At 39.0% G+C, this 27,326-nt stretch overlaps 1 protein-coding gene and 1 long non-coding RNA gene across 2 annotated transcripts; one reads left to right on the top strand and one right to left on the bottom strand.

The window, feature by feature from the left end:
• Positions 1–2,235: 2,235 nt before the first annotated feature.
• On the bottom strand, positions 2,236–5,228 carry LOC124855715 (phospholipase A and acyltransferase 4-like). Its single transcript, XM_047345735.1, has 4 exons — positions 5,104–5,228; positions 4,720–4,828; positions 4,280–4,548; positions 2,236–2,593 (listed from the first exon to the last, which is right to left on the bottom strand). Exons 1-4 carry the CDS (start codon positions 5,116–5,118, stop codon positions 2,489–2,491), a joined length of 498 nt encoding a protein of 165 aa, XP_047201691.1. The 5' UTR covers positions 5,119–5,228; the 3' UTR covers positions 2,236–2,488.
• A 1,951-nt stretch (positions 5,229–7,179) lies between these two features.
• On the top strand, positions 7,180–7,753 carry LOC124884837. The gene is made up of 2 exons (XR_007042533.1): positions 7,180–7,614; positions 7,688–7,753. It is a non-coding gene; the product is annotated as an uncharacterized LOC124884837 (long non-coding RNA).
• The last annotated feature ends 19,573 nt before the right edge of the window (positions 7,754–27,326 follow it).

Genomic DNA, 27,326 nt, shown 5'->3' on the forward strand with positions numbered 1-27,326 from the left:
ACTACTTCACACTGCTTTATAGGATGTTTGATTATACATAGTGCATCTACAGTACTTATTGGTCTTAGTATTAAGAGTGATTGTGTCCACAGGGAATGCTGCCATTTACTTTAGCAACACTTCACTTCCATTTTCATAATTATGGAGTAATAATTACAGTGAAACCTCTTAATAAACGACATGTAGCCTTTTTTTCAGCTATTCTATGGTTGTCCTTTTTGAAACCGCTTTATTATGAGTCATTCTGGCAAAGTTTCACAATCTAATAATAATGATAAAGCTTAGAGAAAAATCTACCAACCTTCTTCTGTTGGTATGACTTCATTCAGTTTATGTTTATTGCTTAAAAGGATCTCCCACATCAACCATAATTGACTCCAACAGTGGGACAAATTCTATTTCGCAGCAGGGGGAAATAAAGGTTCTCGTCAAATGATCAAATTTAGCAATAATCACAGAACAGTGTTTCTGTGGAGGTGAGAATAAAAACTTACGAAGGTTGTGGTAAATTTTTTCAAGTTTCTCAAAGAAGTTGTTTTGATTGTTATTTGAATCAAATTGTGTCGCTATCAGGTCCTGTGCTTTACTTTTGTTGAACTTGAAAGTTATTTCTGAACTGAGTATTTGCTTAATAATCAGCCCATGTGAACTCCTCTGTTCTAAGTCCCAATAACCAAAGGTTTTATTATTTCTGAGGTCCATCTTGCAGCCTCCACAGCCTCCCCTGGATTTCACAGCGCTTTCAGACACTGACAGAAGGAACAATTTGGAATGGTCTATCAGTTGTAATGTCGGTAAAGCCTAGATGCCCCCACTTGCAAGCAGCTTTACTCTGTTGGTGTTGAGCCTTGAGGCTTTCTACACTGTAATAATATTTTAGATCAGATTTTATCCGATGAATTCACAACAACAATAATACATTTTGCAATTTAATTTATAACATATATTGCAAACTGAGAATATTTGTTTGTTGTTGATTAATCCTTGATCCCAAACTAAGAACTGTAAAGTCAATATTTTTTTAGAGACTTAAGTTGAATAAAGGTAACTAACAGCCAAACTGTTTACACACTGACCTGTCATGGTGTGTGCTCTTAGGTCATGTCATGATGAAGTGTGTATATGGCGTGTTTTTCTGGGAACAAAATAGCATGTTTGCTAATAACAATTTCAATGACAATTGCCTCACCTTTAATGTAATTGCTTTAGTAATTAAAACAATTAAAAATTGAGGTGCTTGTCAGCTTTTTTTTAGATAAATTGTAAATTACCTTACCAAGAAAAATGATTCCAAAAGCTTAATTTCAAGTCACATACCCACAGCAATATGCTTCAGTGTACCGTAGTCTAACTCGAACCTTAATAATAAACCTCATTTTTGCTTAAATGTTGTATTTTATTTTTATGTATACACCGAGTACCAACAATGAGAGTTCTCTATTAAGGATTGAATGATAACAAATGAAAATGACACAAGTCCTGACTTGGTTAAAGTCCAACTTCTAAAATGTGGTCCTGGCTTTCTCAAGTTACCATGACATCATTATTTGTGGTACTTAGTCTTTACAGTGTTTGAATGACAGGTGTGTACAGATATGCAGCTTATGGATTGTGTTGCTTACCTGCCTGTGCTGTTAGCAACCACTGTTGCTGGCTTTTGTTTCAATAAATTCCTTGAGATTAGGAAATCACCATTGTTGGCTTCTACTTAAATGCCATGCTTTCATGATATAACATCACTGTAGAATAAACACTAAATTTCACCTAAAAGTCAAATATCCCTAACTTTATCTGATTCATTTTTGAATTTCTTAAGTGAAACTTGAAATTGCTAACTTTGAGTCTTCTTCACTTAGTAATAGATTCCACAACAGAGCAAATGTTATTTACATAAAAAATCTTCGATTTGATTTGAGAGGAAAACCTCAACACTTGCTAATCTCCCTCTATGCACATGTTTACATGTGTAAAGGTGTAAAAAAGACTAATTTCTAAGGTCTAGTTTTAACAATTAATTTCTTTACAACAAAAAAATTAAATTAACTAATTTAATTCAATTCAATTCAGTTTTATTTATATAGTGCCAATTCACAACACATGTTGTCTCAAGGCACTTCACAACAGTCAGGTTCATACATTCCAATTAATCCTAACAATTGAACAGTGCAGTCGGAGTTAGCTTTTTATTCAAATTGGATAAAAAGTTTTTCTATCTAAGGAAACCCAGCAGATTGCATCCAGTCAGTGACTTGCAGCATTCCCTCCTCCCGGATGAGCATGTAGAGTTAGTTAAAAATTAACCTTTAATTTTAATGTTTCACATCATTAAATAATAATTTCCATTGGAAAATGCATATATTAATTGCAGACATTAAAACAAATACTATATTACAAAAAATAACCTTTCTTCATGCATTCTTTAAGTTTTACAGATAATCAAAACATAAATCCTAACTTTTGCCAACACCTGATTAAGATTATTTTTTATTTATTTATCTTTATTTTTGCGGAAGGCAGAAAACAAAGCAGCACCCACAACTGCTATTGCTACCCCAGCAGTGGCAACACCTCCGATCACAGCTGCAGTTTGAACCTGCAAAAAAGAGTCAAATGTCTTGTTACTGTTACTAAAACACTGCAGCCAATACATTATGAACAAGCTACCGTACCTTACAGTCAACAGCATACCAGTGTTAGTGTTGCACCAAGGAATGACCTGCTGACCAAATTCCTGGGCCAACAGTAATACAGTAGAAACCAGATATTTACATGTACCATATAAAAATATCTGTCTGATATGAAATAAGACTAAACATTTCCTGTTTTGTGTCAGTGAGAAGTTTTTACATTTTTTTTCTTTCTTTCTTAAAATTCAAAAGTTTAGATACTAAAATAACCATTGTGAGATGATTACGTCATGGCTTTTGTTGGAAAATATTTAAAATACTTAAGCTTCTGATTAAAACAGCAAAAGCTCTAGTGGCCCAACTGTGGATGTATTTTCAATAAACACCTCAAACACACTGCTTCATTGTGTGACATCATTGAAAAACCAAAAGGAATCAGCCACGTTCATGATCTGTTCAAACAGTCATACAGAAGTAAAAACACCATGGGAATGTCCGCCATCATACCAATCCGAAAGAGGGACAGGTATTGTGTCCCTGAGATGAATGGGGTTTGCTGTGAAATGTGTGGCCATTCACAAGAGAGGAAGATACCATTACTTCAAAGGCAACAAGTAAAAGCTGATTAAAGTTTACAAATGCATTTAAGGACAAACACCTTCCTTTTTTGAGACTTGCTCTGTGGTATGGTGAGACTAAAATTGGAGAAAAAGTAGGAAACTAGGACCTTGTCTGAACATGATGTAACAGGCGTATTAGTTGTAGTCAGAAAAGTCACACTAATAACACATTAAGGTCATTAATGGGGCAATGTGCCCTAATTGGCCTATCAGTGACTTTGCTGGCACTGATAGTGTGTTTGTTCTAACTACAACTTAAAGGTCCACTAAACTAAAGAAGGATGAGAGGTGAAATGTCTTCAAGCAACAAGAGAAATCCATTTGCCTCCTACGTAAGCACTTGGGATATTGTAGTATGTCCTGCATGAGGGACTGGTGCATTTCAAATACAGATGGCATCATGGGTAAAAAACATTATGTAGAAATCCTGAAGCAACATCTCAAGACAATAGCCAGGAAGTTAAAATGTATGCACAAATATATATATATCTTACAAATGGTTAATTATCCAAAGCATACAACCAAAATGGTGACATGTGACTTAAGGACTACAAAGTCAGTGTCCTGGAGTTGCATTGACATGCTCTTGATTTTAATCTCATCCAATATTTGAGGTTATGTGAAAAGGCGGCCTACAAACTTGTTTTTTTATACCTGTTTTGTCTAGAGGAATGGGACACACTTGTGGGAGGATGCTGATGATATTTAAACTAAGTCAAACAGTTCAAAGGCATTTCAACCAAATATTATGGAAATGTATGTAAACTTCAGAATTGGACGAAATTTAAATATTCTGGCATTTATAGCAAATAGAAACATTTTGGTAATCCTTACTAATATAATGGTTATATGTCTTAGCTATTCGTATTGTAGCACTGCATCAGTCTTTGTGTCATTCTAATTTATTAAATTGCATTGTATTTACTCAAATGATGCTGCATCAGACTGAATCATTTATTTTTCCAGTTTTTATTTTAATTTTTTTAAACCATTTATCACCCTTTTAAAGAGATTTTATAAAGATTCACCCACCTGTCGTGATTCTGGTTTGCCATATCGAAGCTCTGTGACAAAGTGTTCACTGTTATGAGTGGCAGCATTGTACAGTCGCTCCTGTCCGACCATCTTCCGAGCTTCGCTGACAATGATGCCGGGCTCACGAGGCTGGCACTCATCATCCAGTAGGTTGTTGACACGGAAACGATTCGACCCAACCACTTCCAAGATCTTCTGACGCCTCACCGTAACTTTGCTGCTGTCAAGGAAGGTGAACAACTCACACAGATCACCTCCTCCATGTGCTTCATGGAACATACAGACAGAGAGACAGACTATACTTATAAAGTTACAGATATAATCTCTAATAATCGCTAATCTCTAGTTGACCCAGAAAACATCACTGAAAGGACAAAAGCAAGTTAGAATGTTAACATATTTTTATGCAAGATCACAAAATGTGACGGATGACTTACTTGAAGGAATTAAATGAACTACTTCATTTCCTCCGATGAAAACAGCCCAGTGGTGATACATCCCACAAAAGATTTCAATCAGATCCCCTGGCTTTGCATCAATGTCAAACTTCAACAGAATGAAAAGAAATTAGAACAGTTAGAGAACGATGAAGATTTAAATACATGTATAAAACATAGTTGTGATTGTAAATAGTTAGCTGTCAGTTAGCTGTCAAGCAAATATGAAAAACTGAGGTTTCGGCCAGTCTTCATGAGCTTTGTGTAATAACACAGGCTCTAAAGGTGTCTTGGAGCTTGTCATTGTTGCTTAAGCTAAAAGCTCATATGTTTTAAACAATGGGACACAATGATTATCAGCACCAAGAGGTCGGCGGGACTCACCAGTGTTGGAGCCATGTCTTCACCCGTTCTCCAGTCAGGTGAGAGCACGGACAACTCTGTAAGAAATGAAACTCAGTGCATGTACCTTTCACATCAAAAGTGTTCCAGGAACCAGACAAAGGTTATACAAACATCAGGTACACAGTGCAAACACAGTACATAGCCCCATGTTGCAAATCATTAACTGCAACTATGTTGACCTAGTAATTTTGTTTCATCTGAGTTGCACTGTAAACTTTTGTTTACAACCAACCAGACCGATTTTGGTCCCTGGCATTGACATTTTTTATCTTGATAATTTGCTTTGTAGCATTTTTTATTTTATTTTTTTTTTACTTTTGGAGAGGCGGTGACTTTACTACTGTCTTTAAAAAAGTATTCATATTCCAGGAATTATCCACATTGCTATCCACATAATTGCTATCTACAGTTGAGTTTTATGTGATTGACCAACTTACAGTAGAAACCAAGGAACACAGCAGACAGGTCAGAGATAAAGTCTTGAGAAGTTTAATGCTTTAAAGCTTATAAATTAAGCTTTGGACATCTTTCTGAATGCTTTTCAGTTGAAAATGAAGAGATATTGCTGCACAAGTTCAAACTGACAGTCCGGGAAAGGAGGACAGTAATCAGTAAATTAGCCAAGAGCCCCATGGTAACTCTGGGAGAGCTGCAGAGGCCTTATGGAAGAGTGGCAAGAAAAAAGTCATTGTTAAAAGAAACCCATAAGAAGTTCCATTTGCACTTTGTCACAAGTCAGCGAGGGGCATCATGTGGGGAAAGCAAACCTGTGGAAGGAGGCGCTGTTGCAAGAAGATCAAAACTGAACATTTTGGTCTACATGTTAATCACTATTATGTAAGTAAGAAAATTTGTGTAATTGATGTAGCAACTTTCAAGATACAAATTTTAAGATGCTTCACAGAAAAATATTTTAAGTTACTCAAGGAAGAACTATATTGGGTAAAAGTGAAATAAAATCAATTAAAAGATAAGCTACGAAAAATGAAATCAAAGAAGATACAGAGTTACCCAAATCTAAATGAATGAGTCCTCAGATGCTTCATGAGTCCACATAGGACAGGGAAGCTCGTTAGAGTTCATGGAAAGATGGATGGAGCTATAAACAGGGAAATTGTGGAAGAAATCCTTAGGTGGCAAAAGACTTTATACAAGGGCAAAGGATCACCTTCCCACAGGGCAATGACTCTAAACATACAGCGATAGTTCTTATGGAATAGTTGAGACCACAGCCTATTCATGTGGTAGAATGGCCCAGTCAAATTCCAGACAAGAATACAATAAAGAGCCTATGTTAAACCTGAAAAGTGTTGTTTTCTATCCAGTCAATATTAGAATATGTGTTCTCATGAGGCTCACTTATCAGTTTAAAAGTAAATCTTGAAAATAACATTCTCTAACTAGGTATTAAACATACTTTTCATTAAGCCTACATTTCTGTATTAAAAATGTTTTTTATTGGTCCGATGTTATATTTAAATTTTAATGTAAATGTCGTGTTTTCATTAGTTGTAAGCTGAAATCACCATAATTAACAGCAATAACTGCTTGAAACAGTGTGTGTAATTAATCTATATGTGTTTCACTTAGTGACCTAAGTTACTGAAATAAATTAACTTGTCAAAAATATTCAAATTTATTGAATATGACTACTTTTTTTTCCTCTCTTTTTTTCCTATTCTTTTTTCTCAAATGACTATATTTTGAAGTTTGTTGTGGAGATGTAACAACTTAATGTTTTCCAAATCGTTGTACATCAATGTGTGTTGGAGTATGATAAAATCTATGGATGTTATACATTATATTGCCAAAAGTATTTGTCTGTCTACCTTTACATGTGTATGACCGTTAATGACATCATATTCTCATTCTATAAGGTCCAATTTGTTGATGGGCCCACCGTAGCTAGCAATAGCAACTTTAAATATTCGGTAAACATCTTCCTCAAGGTTTATAATATGATCTTGGTGGGTTTTTGTGTGTGAGTGTTTTTTTTGTGGAGTCTGAGTTCTATTCAGAATTGAGGATCTTTGCAGATAAGAGTGACTGCAGACTTCTGCCAGCACACCTGTTGTCAATCATCCAGTCCTAGCTGCTGGAAATTTAAGGAGCTGTTTGGCAACTAGTTTTCACCTGATGGTCAACTCAAGCCTCTGATTCCTTGTGAAACCTGCTCCTTGATAGCTTTTGTGTTTCAGCCTGTTTCTCCTGAAGCTCACCATCTGCTGCTTTCTGTGTCCCACATGGAAAAGTCTGGCTGCTGTATTGGCTACAAGAATCCCATCGGCAGAAGAGGACCTCTCAATGACTTTTTGGACCAAACAAACAGCTCATCCCTCTTCAACCACAGCCTACCTTTCCACTCTCAGACTTTGTGCGAGAACCCACAGAACTCTAAAGACCACTTGGACCTCATGTCTTCAAACAAATGGATACATTACCACCAGGATCATTAGCCTCCCTTTCAGCCTTAGCTTGACCCTGAGCCCAGTAAGCCACTTGTTTGTTCATCATACTGGCATAGTTTTCTACCATCTCTGCTAACCTTTTTCTCCCTTTTCAGATGCAGATGAACCTGATAGCCTGAAGTCAGACATCACTGTAGTTGTAAATAAATCTTTGAACTGCTTCTTTGAGTCCTGTTTGATTCTTGATGTGGGTCAAAAACTCCCTAGCATTATGACATATGGTTGTGCTGGACCAACGTGTAGAACAGAGTGAGGGAGCCGTGTGGTGAGTAGTTGAGTTTAATAACACTAATAAAGAAGCAGGAACTTAAAGGTGTAATTGGTCATGGGAAACAGGCAAGTAACATAGGGTGTGTCCCAATTCAGGGGCTGGATCATTCGAAGGACCCGGTCCTTACAGCGGGAGTGGAGAAATCCGAACACGTCGGAGCACGTTTAAAATTAAGCGATGTCTTAATAAATCAAGCAGATATTTCACGTCTACATAGTAATATTCCCGCACTAAAAACATTGTAGAAGTTAATTTCTGTCGCAGAAATTTAATCACAGCTTTTGCCACCATGGCTGCCCCTGCTTGACCAATCTGATTTGAGCCGCAATGAATCATGGGAAATGATGGACCGCTAAGGATACTCACGACCCATCCTTCAAATCGGGCAAAAGAAGGGACATATTTGTTGGCCGCATTTGAAGGAGTCTCGGAAGGATTCATGAATTGGGACAGCCTTCGTGTGACGTATTCAGTCTTCGAAGGATCCACTCCCTGAATTAGGACACATCCAAAGACTCAACCAGGAAGACATCAGGAGAGCAAACAGGAGGAACAAGTGGAGAACAATGGAAAACCAAAGAGTATAAATACTGAGGTAGGGTGGAGAATGGGAAAACAAACACTGGGAGCTAATCAGGGGAAATCAGGAGCAGCTGATGAGAGAAAGTAAGCAACTGGAGGACGGAGGCTAATTAACATATGAGCAGAGAATCTAAGAATAAGTAAACAAAGGGATACGCTAAGAACATAAACATCTAAACACAAAAATAAGTCATAAAACTGGTCTAATATGAACTACAAATAACAGCAACTGAAGAACATTAACAGGGAAGTACAGAGAAACCAAAAAGAAACTTAAACTCAAACCTAAAAGACAGATAATGACAGATTCAGAGCGTGACCTTTGGTTCTGAAATGATTTTCCAGCAGATATAGATTTTTTTTTACATTGTTTTCTACTTCTATTACTCTAATAAATACAAGTTTATACTTTCAATATTATTCTTTTTACACTCAATGCCCTTGTTTTTAATTTAAGGATTTTAGAAAATCCAGTAGTATAACCTTGTGAAGCATGTAAATACAGATATGTGTAAGCAGAAACCTCTTCCACATTATCCCACAGTTAATGCAGTGACGAGTTACTAAATAAAATATCCCTCTGGGGTACAATAATCTGTCAGTGACAACTGAAGATGAGACAGTCTGACTTTGAAATTGGTGGCAAATTAAAACAATATTAAAAATAAATTGTCCAAAAGGTTATTCTGGCAAATAATATTTCCTTAAATATTATTTTTACTAAAATAATGGTGGCTGTCTAAAACAACATTACGAATCAATTGTCCAAAGGTTATTGACTTCTAATTTGGCAAATCTTTTTTCTAAATATTATTTTATTAAATTAATGTTTTACTTACCTGCTGATGTTGGATTGTGACTGGCTATTGAAGACATACCAATTGTAATCCTTAATTAGTTTTAAAACTAATATAACCTAATTTGCAGATTCATCAAGATAAACCTTGGTTCTTTTTTAAAGATTCTTTCTGCAAGGTTAGAGGCCTTTATTTAATTTTTTTTCAGAAAGTAGGCAGACAGGAAATGGGGGTGGAGCACTGTGCTGAAGCAAACCTTGATTCTTACACATACATGTCCACCTTGAACTGTCATATTAATGCTTATGGTTTTCAACAATTTTATTTGTTCCCTTTTTCCTTCAATTGTATCTAGCTCATTAGTTTCCTTTATTCTTTCAGGTTTGCTTGCTAGCTTTAGTTGAACTGTTCTAACCTAGTAAAGAGTTGGTTAATTAAAATATTTTAGCTTGGAGTTTAATTATTTTGTTAAAACTTTCTTATAATTTTGGAGAGCAGTTGTTGAATGCCAGAGCTCAATTCACTCTTTCATCTATTGTTCTAATACCACTGTCATATTGGGCTGGAATTCATAGGTCAATACCTGACAGACCGAACAGTATTTAATTTAATTTTTAATAACATAAGTGTACATGCACAACAAAGTCACCTCGTGCATAGCATCACTACCTTTGGTAGCTAAACAACCCCACAGTATAATGCTACCACCACCATGCTTAACAGCTTAACAGCAGCCAATCAGTCAATGGAAATGTAAAATTTGTTTTACTGTGGAAAGGGACACAGTTGTATTAGCAGATCACAGTTCATAGCAGGCTTGAACCAATTTCCTTTCTACTAAGGGTGAGATGGTTGAAGCCTGGATAAAAGTGGTTGCTCTGATAATATAGTTATTCCTTACATCAATATCAACTGGTTCTAGAATGGAGAAATCTGGGTCCTGGTATGGCCTCCCTAATAATACTCATTTGTCTCATGTCTGTTTTGGAGTAGTTTTTGGAGCAACACTTTTGCCCTCTAGCCTAAATATTCTTTACACGGCTCTTTTAGCTAGCAGTTAATGACTGCCTGGTAAAGCTGAATATTTACATGGCTTGAAGCATGCGTGGATGTCTCATCTGAGGAGCCAAAATCCAACAATTAAATGAGATCTCTCTCGTTTGGTCTAGCAGTGAAGTTTGTATCACAAACAATCACACACAGTCTCAGTTCTCAGCCCTGGTTTCCAGCTTTTCATTATAGTCAACTGCATCAATAATAGAAAATCAGAAAAATGCCATTGTGTGTGATACGGTAAGCTGAGGTAGTGTTGAGATGATTCTATTTTTTTGTTTTTATTATGGCAAAGAAAACTTGGCACCTCATTTTGGAAGTGCTAGCACTAAATGTAAAAATAAGGAATAAAGTACAAAAACACAGAAAAATGCACCTCTAAAGTGTGGTGCACTCTGATTATTATTTTACTTCGAGACACTCATTTGTTTGCTATTGCAATTATATTCACCAGTTGACCAGAACTAAAACTACCTGGGCATATGGATGTGTTTTCTGCTTGTTGTAGATAACTATTTGCCCATAAGAACTTCATAAGCTCTTGTGTGCTTGCTTTGAAGGTTATCCTCTCCCTGGGGAGGAATCTGCTGTTTTAAAAATGGATACTGTATTAATACTGTAATTTGTCCCATTTTTTACTCTTAGGAAAGTCTCCAAGTTGAGCTACTTGTTAGTTTGATTTCTCCCCAGATCCACATTAAGTGCTCAAAAGAGAAAATCCTCAGCCAGAGCATCACAGGGAGCTCTGACATTTTTAGATCTGCAGGTTGTTTGGAGAAATTCCCCCCACACACATCAATACTGGCGTGCTTTTTATTAAATACAGCTGTAGTACAGTATATCCTGCACGTCTGCCAACAATAATTTTTCTTCGTTCCTTTTTTTCTTCAGGATTACTTGTTCACTGTTGTAGTCTTTCCTAGTTTTCTTCACCTCATTGACTGCTTCTTTGAGGCAGATAGAAGCCAGAGAGGAGATGTGAATCCAGACTTTCATCTCCCTTCATGTCTGTCAGGATTGCCCTTTATAATAGCAGCTGTGCAGCTGCATTTCTCACCAACTTTTTTCTCCCTTTTCTTCATCCCTTTCTTGGCTTCTATCTGCAAATGTCGGTATTACTCTTGGCTATATTTCCCCAGCATGTCTGTGTGATTGTAAAACAACTGAATCCCAACTTAATAAACTGTAAAACTGCTTACCTCATTTGTTAATCCTTTTGCATTAGTTGCTGGGTTTCCTTAAAGACCAAAAACAGACCAGATGGAGAAATCAGAGGTAAAGTTGTGGGGAAATAGAAAGAGTAGAACAAAATGAAAACCCATCAAACATGACCCTCCACCTAAACTGATTGACGGTTCAACTAGCGCATAAATAAGAGAAGCAGCCAGGAGGGAACTCTGGAGGAGCTACAGATATTGCACAGATTTACAGTTTAGGTGAGATAACCTTTTGACAGGACAACAATTAGTCATCCACTTCATAAATCTGGCCTTTATTTTAGAGTGCCTAGGAAAAAGCCATTGTTGAAAGAAAGACATAAGTTCCATTCGCAGTTTGCAATGCACCACAAAGAGGACACGATAAACATGTGGAAGAAGGTTGTCTGGTAAGATGAGACCAAAATAGAACTTTTTAGGCCCACATGCTTAATGCTTTGTAAAGTAAAGGACTAATACATGTTGGGGTCATCCATTTTGGTCGCACATTTTGACACACGCAGCTCAACAGACGTCGCAGCTCTGACGTCACTGGGAGTATAAACCGGCTGAGATGGACAGTTTTGTGGCCATTTCCCGCCTGTCTCACAGGACAGTGCAACGGAGGCGCATATCTGGAGAGACAAAACCTCGTAGGCGAACTTTTGCTCCACAAGGCCATTCCCGGAAGAGCTTGAAAGCTGGAAATCTGTCTGAAGAAGGTCAGCAGGTTTATTCATGCCGATCAAAGACCACGCCACACCTGGCGCACGTGAAACCCACATAGGGTTTAATTCCAAGGAGATGAGTTTCCCTCCTTGTGATTCAGTCGACTAACGGTTTTAATTTTCCCTTCCTGGACAGACGAGAAGTTACCGTTTTTTTTCTTGATTTGATTACGGACGCTTGTCCAGGGTGTACCCTGCCTCTCGCCCATAGACTGCTGGAGATAGGCACCAGCTCCCCCGCGACCCACTATGGAATAAGCGGTAGAAAATGACTGACTGACTGATTATGGACGCGTGATCCCCCCTCCCCTCATTTTTCGTCAGACCTGATCCCTCCTCAACCGGTGGAGAGAAGAAATCAAGCTCAAAGTAATTTCATTCTTTTCATATTAAACCGGATAGGTGCAGTTAGAGGTCTGGGCAGGATGAGGCATAGTGAAGGTGATTTAGAATCACCAGTAGTTAGTCTAAGGTCTTAACCTGTTGCATGCTATACTGATTGAAGTGTTTTATGCTGAGCTGTGTTTTGATTTGGTGCACAAGCGCTGCTGAATCGTGGTTAATGTTTTGTCCGGCTGATCCCTAATCAGCCAGGAGTTAGAAGTCGGACTTTTAAAAGTTTTCCATTCAAAGCAACTGCGGTCTGTACCTCGTGGTCTGACCACTCTTTGTTCCAATTTTATTGCTGGAGATTTTCCACTGAGTTCCCGCGTCAGAGTTTATGACTCTTTGTTCAAGATTTGGGGCAATCAGCTGGTTGTGGCTAAAGGGGCGTGGCCCCATCGTTTTATCAGCTGATCGCTGTAATTGAGACATCAGAACACCAGGAGGAGTTATCTTCCCATTTAACCCAAATTACACATTTGGTCCATAAAACTACTGGTTTGATCTTCATAGACACTAAATGCGCATATATGTATTTTTTTCTTTTATTATCATTGTTATGTAGTCATTGTTATTCCCTTTGCGTAGAATAGTGCTTGTTAGTTAGGTGAAGATTTTTGTACCAGAATAATGGTATATCAGGATTATTTGGCTTCAATAAATCTTCATATATATAATTAAGAGAAGCGATTGTGTTTATCTCAGACAAGAGTGATTTATCTGTCAAAACAAGGTCAAAGTTCCCACACCTTCGGTGACAGTTTGTGGTTTGGTTAATAATTTGTAATTATTAAAGAGCTTTGAGCCCATAATCACAACACCAGAGGACATCTCTGATTTCTATTCGTAAGTAATGATTTTTGGTTAAGAAATTAATTTTTTTCAAATTATGATTTTAAATTATAATTCTTGATGAATATTAAGTAAATAATAATCATAATCCTTACATACACATCCAGACATCACCTTGAACTGTCATCATAGCTAAAAAACATAGAGCAGGATCATGCTGTCGGGATGCATTTCTTCTACAGGCCTTGGGAACCGCTTTAGTTAAATACAAGGCAATACTGGAAAAAACCTTCCATAGATCTTTACTGCATGTTCAGGAGGCAATTCAGCCAGTCGATTTAGGTGTGTTGGACCATGGACACATCTCAAAGTTGCAGGACAACAGGCCTTCGAGCACCCGAGTCCTTGGTTTAGATCAAAAGCACATTCATGTGTTAGAATAGCCAAGTTTAAAGTCAGGATCTAAAATCTAATTGAGAAACTGTGGCAAGACTTTAAAATTGACGTTCACCGATGCTTTCTGTCTAATCTGACTGAGCTTATATTATTTTGAAAGAAGAGCCTCTCGATATGCAATACTGATAGACCCACAAAAACTTTACAAAGTATTGACTCAGCAGGGACTGAATACAAGACACACTTTTCAGATTTATATCTGTAAAAAAAAAGTATAATTTATTTTCTCCTTCACAATTATACATGACTTTATGATGGCCTAACACATAAAACTATAATACTGTTGTTTCTGGGTGAAATGTGGAAGACCACGGAGGGTATGACTACTTTTGGTGACATGGTTGGGACCCACTTGGGCTTATTTGCATGTCTAACGGTTGTGTAAGTGGTGTTAACACAGTGCAAAAAAAAAAAATTCAACTCGCCCTGTTACCTGTAGTGATGAAAGTCAAACAAACATACTCAGAACCCTTCTCCTCTAGGTGGTTCTCTATCTGGCTCAGTATTACCAACACAAAGGGAAAAAGTTAAGACATGTCACAAATGACATTAGATGCATAATACTGCAACATTTTACAGAGCAAAAAACATATTTAATCCCTTTCAGGTTACTTGTTGAACTTTTTTTGTCAAACGTAAATGTTTCAGATCATCAAACTGATTTTAATAGCAGATCAGTCAGTCAGTCATTTTCTACCGCTTCTTCCATAGTGGGTCACAGGGAAACTTGTGCCTATCTCCAGCATTGGGCGGGAGGCGGGTACAGCCTGGACAGGTCGCCAGTCCATCGCAGAGCCACACAGACACTCATTCACGCCCAAGGGCAACTTAGAGAAACCAATTGTCATCTTTTTGGACTCTGGGAGGAAGCCAGAGCACCCAGAGAGATATTCTGGTGATGCAAACTCCATGCAGAAAGACCCCCAGCCAGGAGTTGAACCCAGGACCTTCTTGTTGCAAAGTAACAGTGCTACCAACTGCACCACAGTGACAAATAGTTATAGGGGAAAAGCTATCCATACCAACCTGCCTCCACCACTTATAAAATCATGAAACAGCAGTGATTAATCACAATTCACATTATTTGTTTTAATGTTACTAGCCACATGCAGACCAGATTACTGGCAAACTTGAAGAATGAAAAAAATGTAATTCTTTAAAATAACCTCTCTTTCAACATTAGGTAGGCTACAAAATCTCAAACAGGAACCCATCATGCCCCAATAAATTTAACAACACATGAAAAATAGTCATTGTTGTCCACCTGTCTGGAAAGGGTTTCTGAGCATGGAACAGTGGTGAACCTTCTCACGATAGCTGGCCAACCAAAATGACCCCATGCATTGATGACTCAACAAGGAGATCACAAAATAATCCAGAATAGCATTTAAAGCACTGCAGACCTCACTTGCCTCAGTTAAGCTCTGGGTTCATAATCCAACAATAAGAAGGAGACTCTAAAGATTCTAAGATTGTAAAATCAGCGTTCCAAGGTAAAAACCACTCTTGCCAAAATGGAACACAAAGGCCTGTCTGAGATTTGCAGAAAAACATCTAGATGATCCTCGAGGCTTATGGGAGAATATTCTGTGGATTGATGTGAAAATGTGCATCACGTTATATTTGAAATTAAACTAGCCCAACATATCAAAAAAGGATGGTGGTGGTGGTGCCATGTTTTGGCGCTGCTGCTTCTTCAGCATCTGGACAATTTGTACAACCAGTGCAATTTAAAGAATCATACAGGACTTACGACCTTTGAACTGTCTTTCATTGTTAGTACTGGGTTGGACCCCTTTTGTATTCAGAACTGCTTTAATTCTTGTTGCAGATTAGTCAACTGGACAGGCATGATGAAGGTCTTTCTTCATCATGCCTGTCCAGCTGACAGATCTGCACATGATGGACGAAGAAAGTCTCCATTTCCACCATTTTCCAAAGTTTCTCTTTTGAACAGACATCTAGTGACTTTGGAGACCATTAAATTACTCAATTAGCAGTATCTGAAATACTCAGAGCAGCCTAACAACCATGCCTCATTCAATTCCACTTAGCTTTATATTCTCTCTCTGTTTTTTCTCTTTATAAAAGCTACATCTGGCCCTGATATTTCTGTTTAGCTTTGACACCTTCCTGGAGGAGGTCATCACCTGAGCTATTGCTGCCAATACCTTCATTATGTCTCTCTATAGATAATTAACTTGGCCCTGTCTTTCTGTGTTTAGCCCTGTATATTTCCAAGACACAGCAGTTAAAAGAACTTTTGCTGCCACTAACTGTGTTATGTACATGGACAGAGCTAGGTGGGTGGCCAGGACAGCATTGGCCTCACTAACCTGACTGGACACCTCAGGTGCCCCCCAAGGTGAACAGGTCACTAAACCTCTAGAGTTGTAAAAAATTGGATTGTTATCAATAGAGAAAATTATCATTATAAAGTTATTGTTATCATTATTATTATTTAAAGATTTTTGCCATTTTTGTCTCCTCAAATTGTCACACTTGTTCAGACAGCAGTTCTGCAATAACACAGTCAGCCTCTCCCTGCCCTGCAGTGGCTCACCTTAATATTCATGGCTGCGAATAAAACTGTGAGCTGGTGTTGGAAGTTTAAAACTCCGTTAACATGGAAAGTATGTCTGGAGAAGGTGAAATTCAGACCAAAAACTCACTGAAAGTCTAATGTTTGAGGGCAACTTAAATAGGTAAGTAAAGCAACTGAATCTGCAACAGTGAAGTAGTAAACCTTCAGGAAGACACACGCTAATGTTATCATATCGTGAATCGTAAAATATTAGCTATTTATGGACAGCCCCATTGTGATGTTGTGTCAATCTGTGCTCCCCCATCGAGATGTGTTTCCCAGTTTGGAGAAGCTGGCTTCACCGTCGGACCTCAACATGTCTACTTCAGGGGTCATCAATGTGGAAAAATAAGGAAGATAACACAGGAGCTAAGTTCGATCACCTCATTTACTCATCTCCAACTGAGAAGGACAGAGTAAGAGGGGGCGCCAAAATAATACTACATCTACCCAGCTATCCAACCTTCTTTCCAGCCATCTGTACATTTAATCATCCACCCATTCATCCATCCATCCATCCGTCCGTCCATCCATCCATCAATGCAAACCTTCCTTCTATCCATTCTTATTATTTTATATTTTTGGCACTGGTGGCTTTTATTGAAAAGTTATTTGACAAGAAGGAGGGTGTAGAGAGAAGGGGAAGATATGCAGCAAATGGCCTGAGACCGAGTCAAATGACAACCATGTCAAGGACTAGAGATTCTGCATGTGGTGTGCCTTCTCTACCACCTGAGACACCCAGAGCCCCTCTTCCATGCATTCATATCTGTTTTTAATTATCTGTATTACCCTTCTTCTTGTTTTGAATTTTACCAGGTTCTACATTTAAAGTTTGATCACTTGAGTAAAATCTGCCTTAATTTCATAGCAATATTTTGTTTTTATATTTTAAAATTGGCCAGCAAGGACTGAGAACTTTTAGAATTAAGCTGTGGAATTTTGACAATAAAATGTTTAACAACCTTTAACATGGGTGCCAAACAAAGAACACAAAGCCAAAAATTCCAAGCATTGTTTCTTGATTTTTTTTTATATGTATCAATTAGAAGATAAAAACAAGCTGGCTTTTCAGAACAATGGGATAGATTTCAACCAGCATTCAGTCCTGTATCAAATGGTTCTAGCAGCCGTCAGAATTTATCAGCATCAGTAAGAATTGGTCCCCAGGTGCACAGCCTACTTGTTAGTGTGGGATTGCTATCAGGGGTAGCAACGTGGGGCCTATACAATTTTCTTTTTAGAAAACAGAGTTACAGCCACAATATCATAATTTTTATTGCGCAAATTTACATGAGAAGAATCTTGAAACTTGCATCAAAAACTCACAATAAAAAATTAGAAATTTTTGCCTGTGCCAAATTAGCTGGCATTCTCCCAGTGCAGCTATTTGAAAGCAGTTCAATCAGAGATGATAAAGTATCGTCATTTTCTCAAAGTGTTGCGTTATCATAAAGTGAAGACCACAGCACATGTCCTGTATATTAATTCACTGCTTGTCACAGAATTTGTCACAGTTATAAGGTAAAACATCTTCCAGTGTTTGACACATACCTTTATGTGAAAACGTATTTGTCCTGTTACAAATTTCCTCCATTTCGGCTTTTTCGACTTGTAGGAGTGATTTGAGTCTGTGTCCTGCTGCACAACTCAAGCACACCAGAGCTTGAGATCACAAACTGATGGCTGGACATGCTCCTTCAGAATTTTATACTAGAGAGCAGAATTCATGGTTCCACAATAAGTCAACAAGGTCATCTGTTTTTGGATAAAACAGGGTATGATATGTTGCATTTTGAGATCTTTAAGTCATGTTAAAACATGTTTTATTTAAGTAAATTCCACAGGTCAGAAAGTACTCACGCCTCATTCTGGCCAGATAATCAAACCCAAAAACTGGTATTAATCACAGTTAATTCATAGTTTAGCAAGGTGGGCAATCATACATAGGTCCAGGTTGAATGGAATAGTCTTTTTCCCTTAATAATTATAATCAATTGGTGCAGAAGTGCCGCAGGGGTAAAGCCCGCAACCCATGTATGCCTTAGTCCTTGATGCAGGCTGTTAGAGTGGTTAGAGAGGTTTGAGCCCTGGCCCGTTTGCTATAACTGCATATCCTTCACCCTCTGTCCACCCTATTTCCTGTCAACTCACTTTAAAAAAGAAATGTGAAAAATGAAGACCCCTAGTGCCTAAAATAATTTTAAAAAAAATTTAAAACCACATTTTGTATTTAAAAAAAAGTAAGATACTCTTTGGAAATATAGAAAGTAGAATGGTCCATATTGTGGTGCCTTAGGAGACGTGTTTGTCTGACCAAGCGATCATGGATCACTTTGTAATGCTTAATTAAAGCAGGAACAATTTAATTTCTCTGGGTCTCTTTTTTTACTATACACCTATCAAATCCAGTGGCACAGTACCTTTAAGCCGACAAGGTAGAACTGAAGAAGGAGTAGGATATTAAGGCCTATCATGTTTGCACAACAACAGAAAAGATGCTGCCGCTCACATCTGTCCAGAGGTCAAAGCCTCGCTGGATGCCTGACTCAGAAATATATTTAAAAAATAAATAAATAAAATAAAAAAAAGACATTTTTTACATTTTGTATACAAGCCAGAGTTTAGGGAAGTTTTATTTTTTTGTAAGTTACCATGGTGACTGGTCAAACATAGTGGGCAGAGCATAATTTGAGAGAACCAGAGGCCAAAGTTTACATCAGAATTTTTTAGAAGCCCAGGATGCTTCGATAGCGGCCTTTAGCTCATCCAGAGTGTTGGGTCTTGAGTCTCTCAACGTTCTCTTCACAATATCCCACAGATTCTCTATGGGGTTCAGGTCAGGAGAGTTGGCAGGCCAATTGAGCACAGTGATACCATGGTCAGTAAACCATTTACCAGTGGTTTTGGCACTGTGAGCAGGTGCCAGGTCGTGCTGAAAAATGAAATCTTCATCTCCATAAAGCTTTTCAGCAGATGGAAGCATGAAGTGGTCCAAAATCTCCTGACAGCTAGCTGCATTGACCCTGCCCTTGATAAAACACAGTGGACCAACACCAGCAGCTGACACGGCACCCCAGACCATCACTGACTGTGGGTATTTGACACTGGACTTCTGGCATTTTGGCATTTCCTTCTCCCAAGTCTTCCTCCAGACTCTGGCACCTTGATTTCTGAATGACATGCAGAATTTGCTTTCATCCAAAAAAAGTACTTTGGACCACTGAGCAACAGTCCAGTGCTGCTTCTCTGTAGCCCAGGTCAGGCGCTTCTGCCACTGTTTCTGGTTCAAAGGTGGCTTGATCTGGGGAATGCGGCACCTGTAGCCCATTTCCTGCACACGCCTGTACATGGTGGCTCTGGATGTTTCTACTCCAGACTCAGTCCACTGCTTCCGCAGGTCCCCCAAGGTCTGGAATCGGCCCTTCTCCACAATCTTCCTCAGGGTCCGGTCACCTCTTCTCGTTGTGCAGCGTTTTCTGACACACTTTTTCCTTCCCACAGACTTCCCACTGAGGTGCCTTGATACAGCAGTCTGGGAACAGCCTATTCGTTCAGAAATTTCTTTCTGTGTCTTACCCTCTTGCTTGAGGGTGTCAATAGTGGCCTTCTGGACAGCAGTCAGGTCGGCAGTCTTACCCATGATTGGGGTTTTGAGTGATGAACCAGGCTGGGAGTTTTAAAGGCCTCAGGAATCTTTTGCAGGTGTTTAGAGTTAACTCGTTGATTCAGATGATTAGGTTCATAGCTCGTTTAGAGACCCTTTTAATGATATGCTAATTTTGTGAGATAGGAATTTTGGGTTTTCATGAGCTGTATGCCAAAATCATCTGTATTAAGACAATAAAAGCCCTGAAATATTTCAGTTAGTGTGCAATGAATCTAAAATATATGAATGTTAAATTTTCATCATGACATTATGGAAAATAATGAACTTTATCACAATATGCTAATATTTTGAGAAGGACCTGTAGTTGCATAAATTGCACAAGTGACCATAATACGTTTTTTTAAAAGGGATAATAGTTTCAGTTGAAGTTTAATAAAAACATTTCGCAGATGAGCATGCTGTTGAGTGTATCAAGGTTTTTATGTGGATATATCAAGAAAAATAGCAATAACAATCTGAGCTCAAAGTGCTGTGCCCATTTGCATCAGTGCTTGTTTTATTGTATGTCTCTAACATGGCCAAAATATTATGTTAAGAACTCAGATTGGTGAATTTGGTAATACTGAATTAAATGTGATTATGCTCTAAAATAAACCCAGTCATTTAAACATCAGATTAGATCTAAACACAATAGAAACATAAACGTTCCAGTTTTAGAGCTTTGATTTGGAAGAATTATATCATGACACATAATCTGTTGATGCACGTTCTTGGTAGCTCTGTGCCCTCTTTTGTGGACATTGGTGTAAAACAAGAACATTTGCCAGTTTTTGCAACTAACAAGATTTCCATTACACTAGACTAACAGCTAGTCCCATAATTACAGTTGATTAAAATGTAGACTGTAGTTTTGTTTATGTTTTATTTTGATCTAAAAAGGCATAAAATAAACAGAAGATGATGGATGAAAGTTGCAAAAATGTATTGAATGGCTCTTGCAGTCCAGACCAAGAGTCTTGAGCATGTCCATGTCCATGTCCACTCAGACTCACTGTTTGTGTGTGTATCCAGTAGGAGGTGCTGTTAGCTAGCTTTGAAAATAAATGGCAAACACATCATATCAAGATTTGTTGTGAAGGGGTACAGTGCTTGAAAAAGCTTTTGCCATCTTAAAAAAATCACCAGTAAATATGCAAATGACCCTATGTGAAAAGGTAACTTCCCTCCAAACGTAATAATTAGTTGCGCTGCCTGTATATGTCTTTTACATCACTGGGAACGAATCTTGGTGCACACGTTTTCGCAGAATAGCTTTAATTCAGTCACACTGGTGGGGTTTAGAGCGTGAGGAGCCTGTTTAAGGTCTTGCCACAACATGTCAATCGGATTTTAGTCCAAACATTGACTAGGTTATTTGGACTTTTTATGAGACATTCATATGTGGACTTGCTGGTGTACTTTGGGTCTATGTCCGGCATAACTCAAATGCACTTGAGTTTAGGGTCACAAACTGCTTGTTGGACTTTCTCCCCCAGTATTTTCTGTTAGAGTAGAATCAATGGTTCCTTCAATTTCTTTAATGAGCCCCAAACCTTCACTTTACCACCGCCATGTCTGATTGTTGGCATCGCCTTTTTGTGAAATACTTTGTTGGTTTTACATGTTATGAAAAAGCACACCTTACAAAATGTTCTACTTTTATCTTGCCAATCCAGAGAATATTTTCCCCAAAGTCAAAAGAAATGTTTTTAGGTGTGCCTTAATCTTGTAAGGGAACAGAGCACTTCCTAAGGAAATATCTATCTTTCTGTATGTGCTCAGTTGTGGTAGAGTATCATAATTAGATTGTGATGCAGAGATAACTGCAGAATAATACAATAGGAGTGCAAATTACTTCCATCTGCTGGACTTGGTGATGTATTTAGTCAGTATGTACTTTGAGTGATCTTTTGTTTGAATCCAATGTAGAGATGGAGCAGATGGCAAAAGATCTGCAAGAAAATCAGCTAATAGTGGATTGAAGTCATGTTGTCACCCACATGATGCTAAGTGGGTCACCAACAACTGCATGTAAAAAAAAAAGCTTCTGACTGTATCTATCCTAGCAAGCTGAGTTTCTCAATTCCTCTGTTCGCCGCCAAGATGTAAAAAAGAGAACAGATGACAGATACTGTGGAGCTGAAGATTAGATGACATGTCAATGAGCGTTTACCACCTCAAGTCAGAAAAACACACAGCAGCTAGCAGCATGAGCTCTTCATTGACTTTAAAAGGGGGCTCTTGTTTCTCCTCGCAGACTTCCTGCTCTAAGCCAATAAACCAACACGGCATTGAAGGAACTGTAGCCAATATCCCCAGAAACTTACTTGACCCTAGCAGCAGCTCTGACCTCCCTCTGCAGGCAGAGGATTCAGTCAGTATTTGAGTTTTTTTATTACTCTTTGTGTGATCAGGACATCTACTGTGTTGAGCAATTTGAGACATAGTTTAATAAACACAGTTGATTTTGGTGAAAAGGTAATGAAAATTTGTAATTTGAAAACAAATGTTTCTAAACATGAAAAAAAATCATCAATGGAAGTGTATTGTTTCACCAATAAATGAAAAATATTGCTACATTGTAATCTGTGTCATATTACTCAGGGTTAATATGATCTTGTTACAACTATAATGGTAATGCCACAAACATCTGTCATGATCCACAGGTGTTTGTTGAAGTTCATCTTCCTTTATAGCAGTAACATAATCTTACACAGTAAAATGTAGCAAAAGTCCAGCCTGTGATTTAAGTACATTTAATTAGCAGGAAATAAATCCTATGATAAGAAATGCACACACACACACACAGTGTTTGTCCTTATATGTCATCTAACTGTATGAGTGTGTCTAAGTTACAAGACAAAAGAAGAAAAAGAAACTTCCCAGAATTCAGTAAAATGTCAGAATCAGCAGACAGAAGGTGGATGATGAGTCACAGAAAGAAACAGACGCCTCTGCTCAGCCTCTGTGGTCTCCTTGGAGAACTACTCCAAATAACAGATAGAAACGGTAGGTATTTTAACCATCTGGTAAGAGCTGAGACGTGACCAAATGCTGGTGACTCAGTCAAAACAAACCGCTTTTACATGTCTGCTGGGATGGAAGTTCTTCAAAAACAGCAATATCATCTGTGCTAAAAAAGGTTTCAGAGATTTTATAAAGTAATGATTGTAGCAACTAACTCCTACATAAAGAAAAATTCCAGCGAGCACTAAGAATGATTTTCTGTGTAAGATTAGCTAATTAGTGATCTACCTTTAATAAAAGGGTATCAATGTCTCTCAGTCTGAAATTTAAAAGGAAAGCTTTTGTGTATAATTTGGCTTCTTTTTACCTGACATAAGTCTAAGAGTAAAGTTTGCAAGAGAGAAAAAGGAGGAACCAACTCCATATGAGCCACCATTGGTCTGTCAGCTTGGCCAACACCAAACCGCCACCAGAAAACTGATATGAGGACTCCTTAATTGGGCTGAAATTAGACTGCTGTGTCATGTCTTGTTTTGAGGTGCAGTTCCCACGTTCATGTCTGATGCAGCTGACAAAGGATATTTCAACATGCTGCTGTTGTTCAGCTGGAAAGTACACCCTCAGATTGCCCAGTGGTCTCTCTGTTGAACCTGGACCTGGGAACCAAATTGTCCACAGTACAAAAAGAAATCTTGCTGCATAAGCTGGATTTCATCCCTTTCGCAGGTGTGTGAAGGAAGGTACTTTGATAAAGCATTAAAGTAACACAAACAAAAAGGTTTGGTGAACAAAACAATTACCAAAAACCAAAATTTTAAGTTGATTAGGCTTGTCTTTTGATTCAATATTGTGTTGGAGCTTCTTGGTGCTGATTCTAAGTGCTTCTTCCTCTGTCTCAGATTTTTCTCTGTGTCAGCATTAGACAGCTCACCAAAGTTGCCCCTTGTGAAGTCATCAAGCAAAGATCACCAAACCAGGTAAATTTTGGCTAATGTCTTTATGGCACATTACATTAAAGCTAAAATAGCATCTAGTGTTTTTTAAAACCCCATTATTTAAGTTTTCAGGGCAAGACCTTTCCAGAACATTCGACAACATCGTTCTGGCTGGAGCGGCTTCAAGAATTCATTCACTGGCTGGCACTTCATGGAAGTTATTGTTTGAGTTGTCCAAATATGCTGCGTCTGCCTGCTTGTTCTAAATGATAAAAATGTCCATAAACATGAACGTGTGGATTACAATAAAGAAAAAAGTGTCCATGTGTCACATGTGGGGGTGTTTAGGAATGGCAGGATGTACCACAGAACATCAAACTGTATGAAAAAAAGTGCACTCCTTAAATGTATTTATGTTTGTCTGTTTATTATGTCTGATTGCATCTAATCTGTTCAAGAGTTTGAGTAATCAGTTCAAATGCAGAATTAAAAGCTTTATTACTTTAGTTACACAGAATAATCAGTTTTAGATAAAAACACATTATGGCTTTAACAAAGAGGACATTCTCCACTGACTCATTAAGAGAGGTATAATTACATTATCATCCTCTTAGATGGTCCAAATTCATGAAGTCATCCATCCACATTCAAACAGAAAGGCCTTCAGTAACAAGGACATATACAAAAGTTCAGCAGCAGATTGTGTGACCCTGATTACTGAGTCACTGGAATTGCATGATTTACGGTGAAAGAAAACACTGAAAGAAAAATCCATAAATTTTAAGAAAGAATATTTTGCTTCTGTCACAGAAATGGTGAATACTTGATGCTCAGAATCGGTTGACCTTAAAACCTTTAAGCAGCTCTATAGAATGTCTGGTTGGAGTAGCTGATAGTAATTTAAAATTCTCTGGATAATAGGAACGCAGTAAAAGGTTAAGATGCATTTTTTGAATTCAGATATTTGAAAAGAAATACTTTTCAGGAAGTTGTGTATTTGTCAAAGGTCAGTCAGTCATTCATTTTCTTCCACCTATTCCATAGTGGGTCGCGGGGGAAGCTGGTGCCTATTTTCAGCAGCCTATGAGCAAGAGGAGGGGGACACCCTGGACAGGTCGCCAGTCCATCGCAGGGCAGCACACAAACAAATATGCACACACTTATTCCTAGTTTAGCAATAAAGAACAAAACAAAATACATTTCAGCCATGTACAATTAGGTTTATTAAGAGGATGTGAATGCCCAAAACCAACCGTTTGTAAAACTGTATTTCTTTCAGTAATTTACTCAGACCCCTAAAGCTGTGGCTGCTGGTGGAAACTCTTGATGCCTGCATTAATGTATGTTTAAATGTCATAAAACAACATGGAAGTCAGTTCTAAAGTAGTTATGACTCAGTTTATGTGCTACATATAAAACACTCCATGTGAAAATGACTTGATGCATTTTCCCTCAGAGCCCTTTTTGTTCATGAGAGCTGTTTTCAGACATATCCAATTTACATGAAAGTGTTTGATATTACTGTTCCTCTTACTGAGAGTCGGCAGCTGACTTTGGCTGAATGCTGCAGCCTGACACAGTCTGAGCTTATTTGCAGTAGGAGTAGCCATGGATGATTGATTACTTCTTATCTCCCCTGGTGAATCATGGCCTAAAGTTTGGCTACAGATCCTTTTCTAATGTCAGTGAAACAATAAACACTGTTAGCCAGCCCTCTTGGCTTTCCTTTGCCATGAATGGCTGCATTCTGGGAGACGGCATGCTTTGGGGAGGCCTTTGTTTTCTTGATTGATTGGCTTTGGGTAGTTGAACAGCTTCCAGGAGATCATTACTGACTTGACCTGACAGCGGTGGTGACTACCAGAACCCAGTGGCAATGGCATTCAACACAGACAGTTGTTGAGAGTGGGGGCTTTACTAAAACACATTGACCTCTGCTTGTATATTTCGAAAACCCAAACGCAAACATTCGGGAGCACCTGGAAATAGTACTTGACATGTTGTGGTTGAGTTACTTATAGAGACAGCTTACTTGTAGCGTTTCAGGAGGGTACAAAGCCATGTATTGGAGTAAGTAAAGACCATGCACACAAAAAAATGATTGATTTTTGTCACCCAAATTTTGGGTTCATACAGTTCGGTAGTTTTACCCAAACATTGTGTCCAAAATGATGACCCAGTTTGCTAGGTTAGAGAAGCAACTAGAAGGATCTTCAGCTTTCTTCACAGTCTGACTATCAGATTTCTCTAAAGCTTTAAACAGGATGAAAAAATAAATAGTTCGTTTGTCGTCTTCCGCTTATCCAGGACCGGGTCGCGGGGGCAGCAGACTCAGCAGAGACGCCCAGACGTCCCTCTCTCCAGACACCTCCTCCAGCTCCTCCAGGGGGAGCCCAAGGCGTTCCCAGGCCAGCCGAGAGACATAGTCCCTCCAGCGTGTCCTGGGCCGTCCCCTGGGCCTCCTCCCGGTGGGACGTGCCTGGAACACCTCCCGAGGAAGGCGTCCAGGAGGCATCCGGTATAGATCCCCGAGCCACCTCAACTGGCTCCTCTCGATGTGGAGGAGCAGCGGCTCTACTCCGAGCCCCTCCCGGATGGCCGAGCTCCTCACCCTATGTCTAAGGGAGTGCCCGGCCACCCTACGGAGGAAGCTCATTTCAGCCGCTTGTATCCGTGATGTCGTTCTTTCGGTCATGACCCAAAGTTCATGGCCATAGGTGAGGGTAGGAACGTAGACCGACCAGTAAATTGAGAGCTTTGCTTTTCGGCTCAGCTCTCTCTTCACCACAATGGACCGGCACAGCGCCCCCATTACTGTGGCAGCGGCACCGATCCGTCTGTCGATCTCCCGCTCCATTCTTCCCTCACTCGTGAACAAGACCCCAAAATACTTAAACTCCTCCACTTGAGGCAGGAACTCCCCTCCAACCTGAAGAGGACAAGCCACCCTTTTCCGGTCGAGTACCATGGCCTCGGACTTGGAGGAGCTGATCCTCATCCCAGCCGCTTCACACTCGGCTGCAAACCGCCACAGCGCATGCTGTAGGTCTTGGCTAGAGGGGGCCAGCAGGACCACGTCATCCGCAAAAAGAAGAGATGAAATCCACTGGTCCCCAAACCAGACCCCTTCCGGCCCTTGGCTGCATCTAGAAATCCTGTCCATAAAAGTTATGAACAGGACCGGCGACAAAGGGCAGCCCTGCCGGAGTCCAACATGCACTGGGAACAGGTCCGACTTAGTGCCGGCAATGCGGACCAAACTCCTGCTCCGCTCGTACAGGGACTGGATGGCCCCTAATAAAGGGCCCCCGATTCCATACTCCTGGAGCACCCCCCACAG

The sequence above is a fragment of the Girardinichthys multiradiatus genome, chromosome 19 (assembly GCF_021462225.1).
Source record: "Girardinichthys multiradiatus isolate DD_20200921_A chromosome 19, DD_fGirMul_XY1, whole genome shotgun sequence".
In the NCBI taxonomy this organism is placed as follows: Eukaryota; Metazoa; Chordata; class Actinopteri; order Cyprinodontiformes; family Goodeidae; genus Girardinichthys; species Girardinichthys multiradiatus.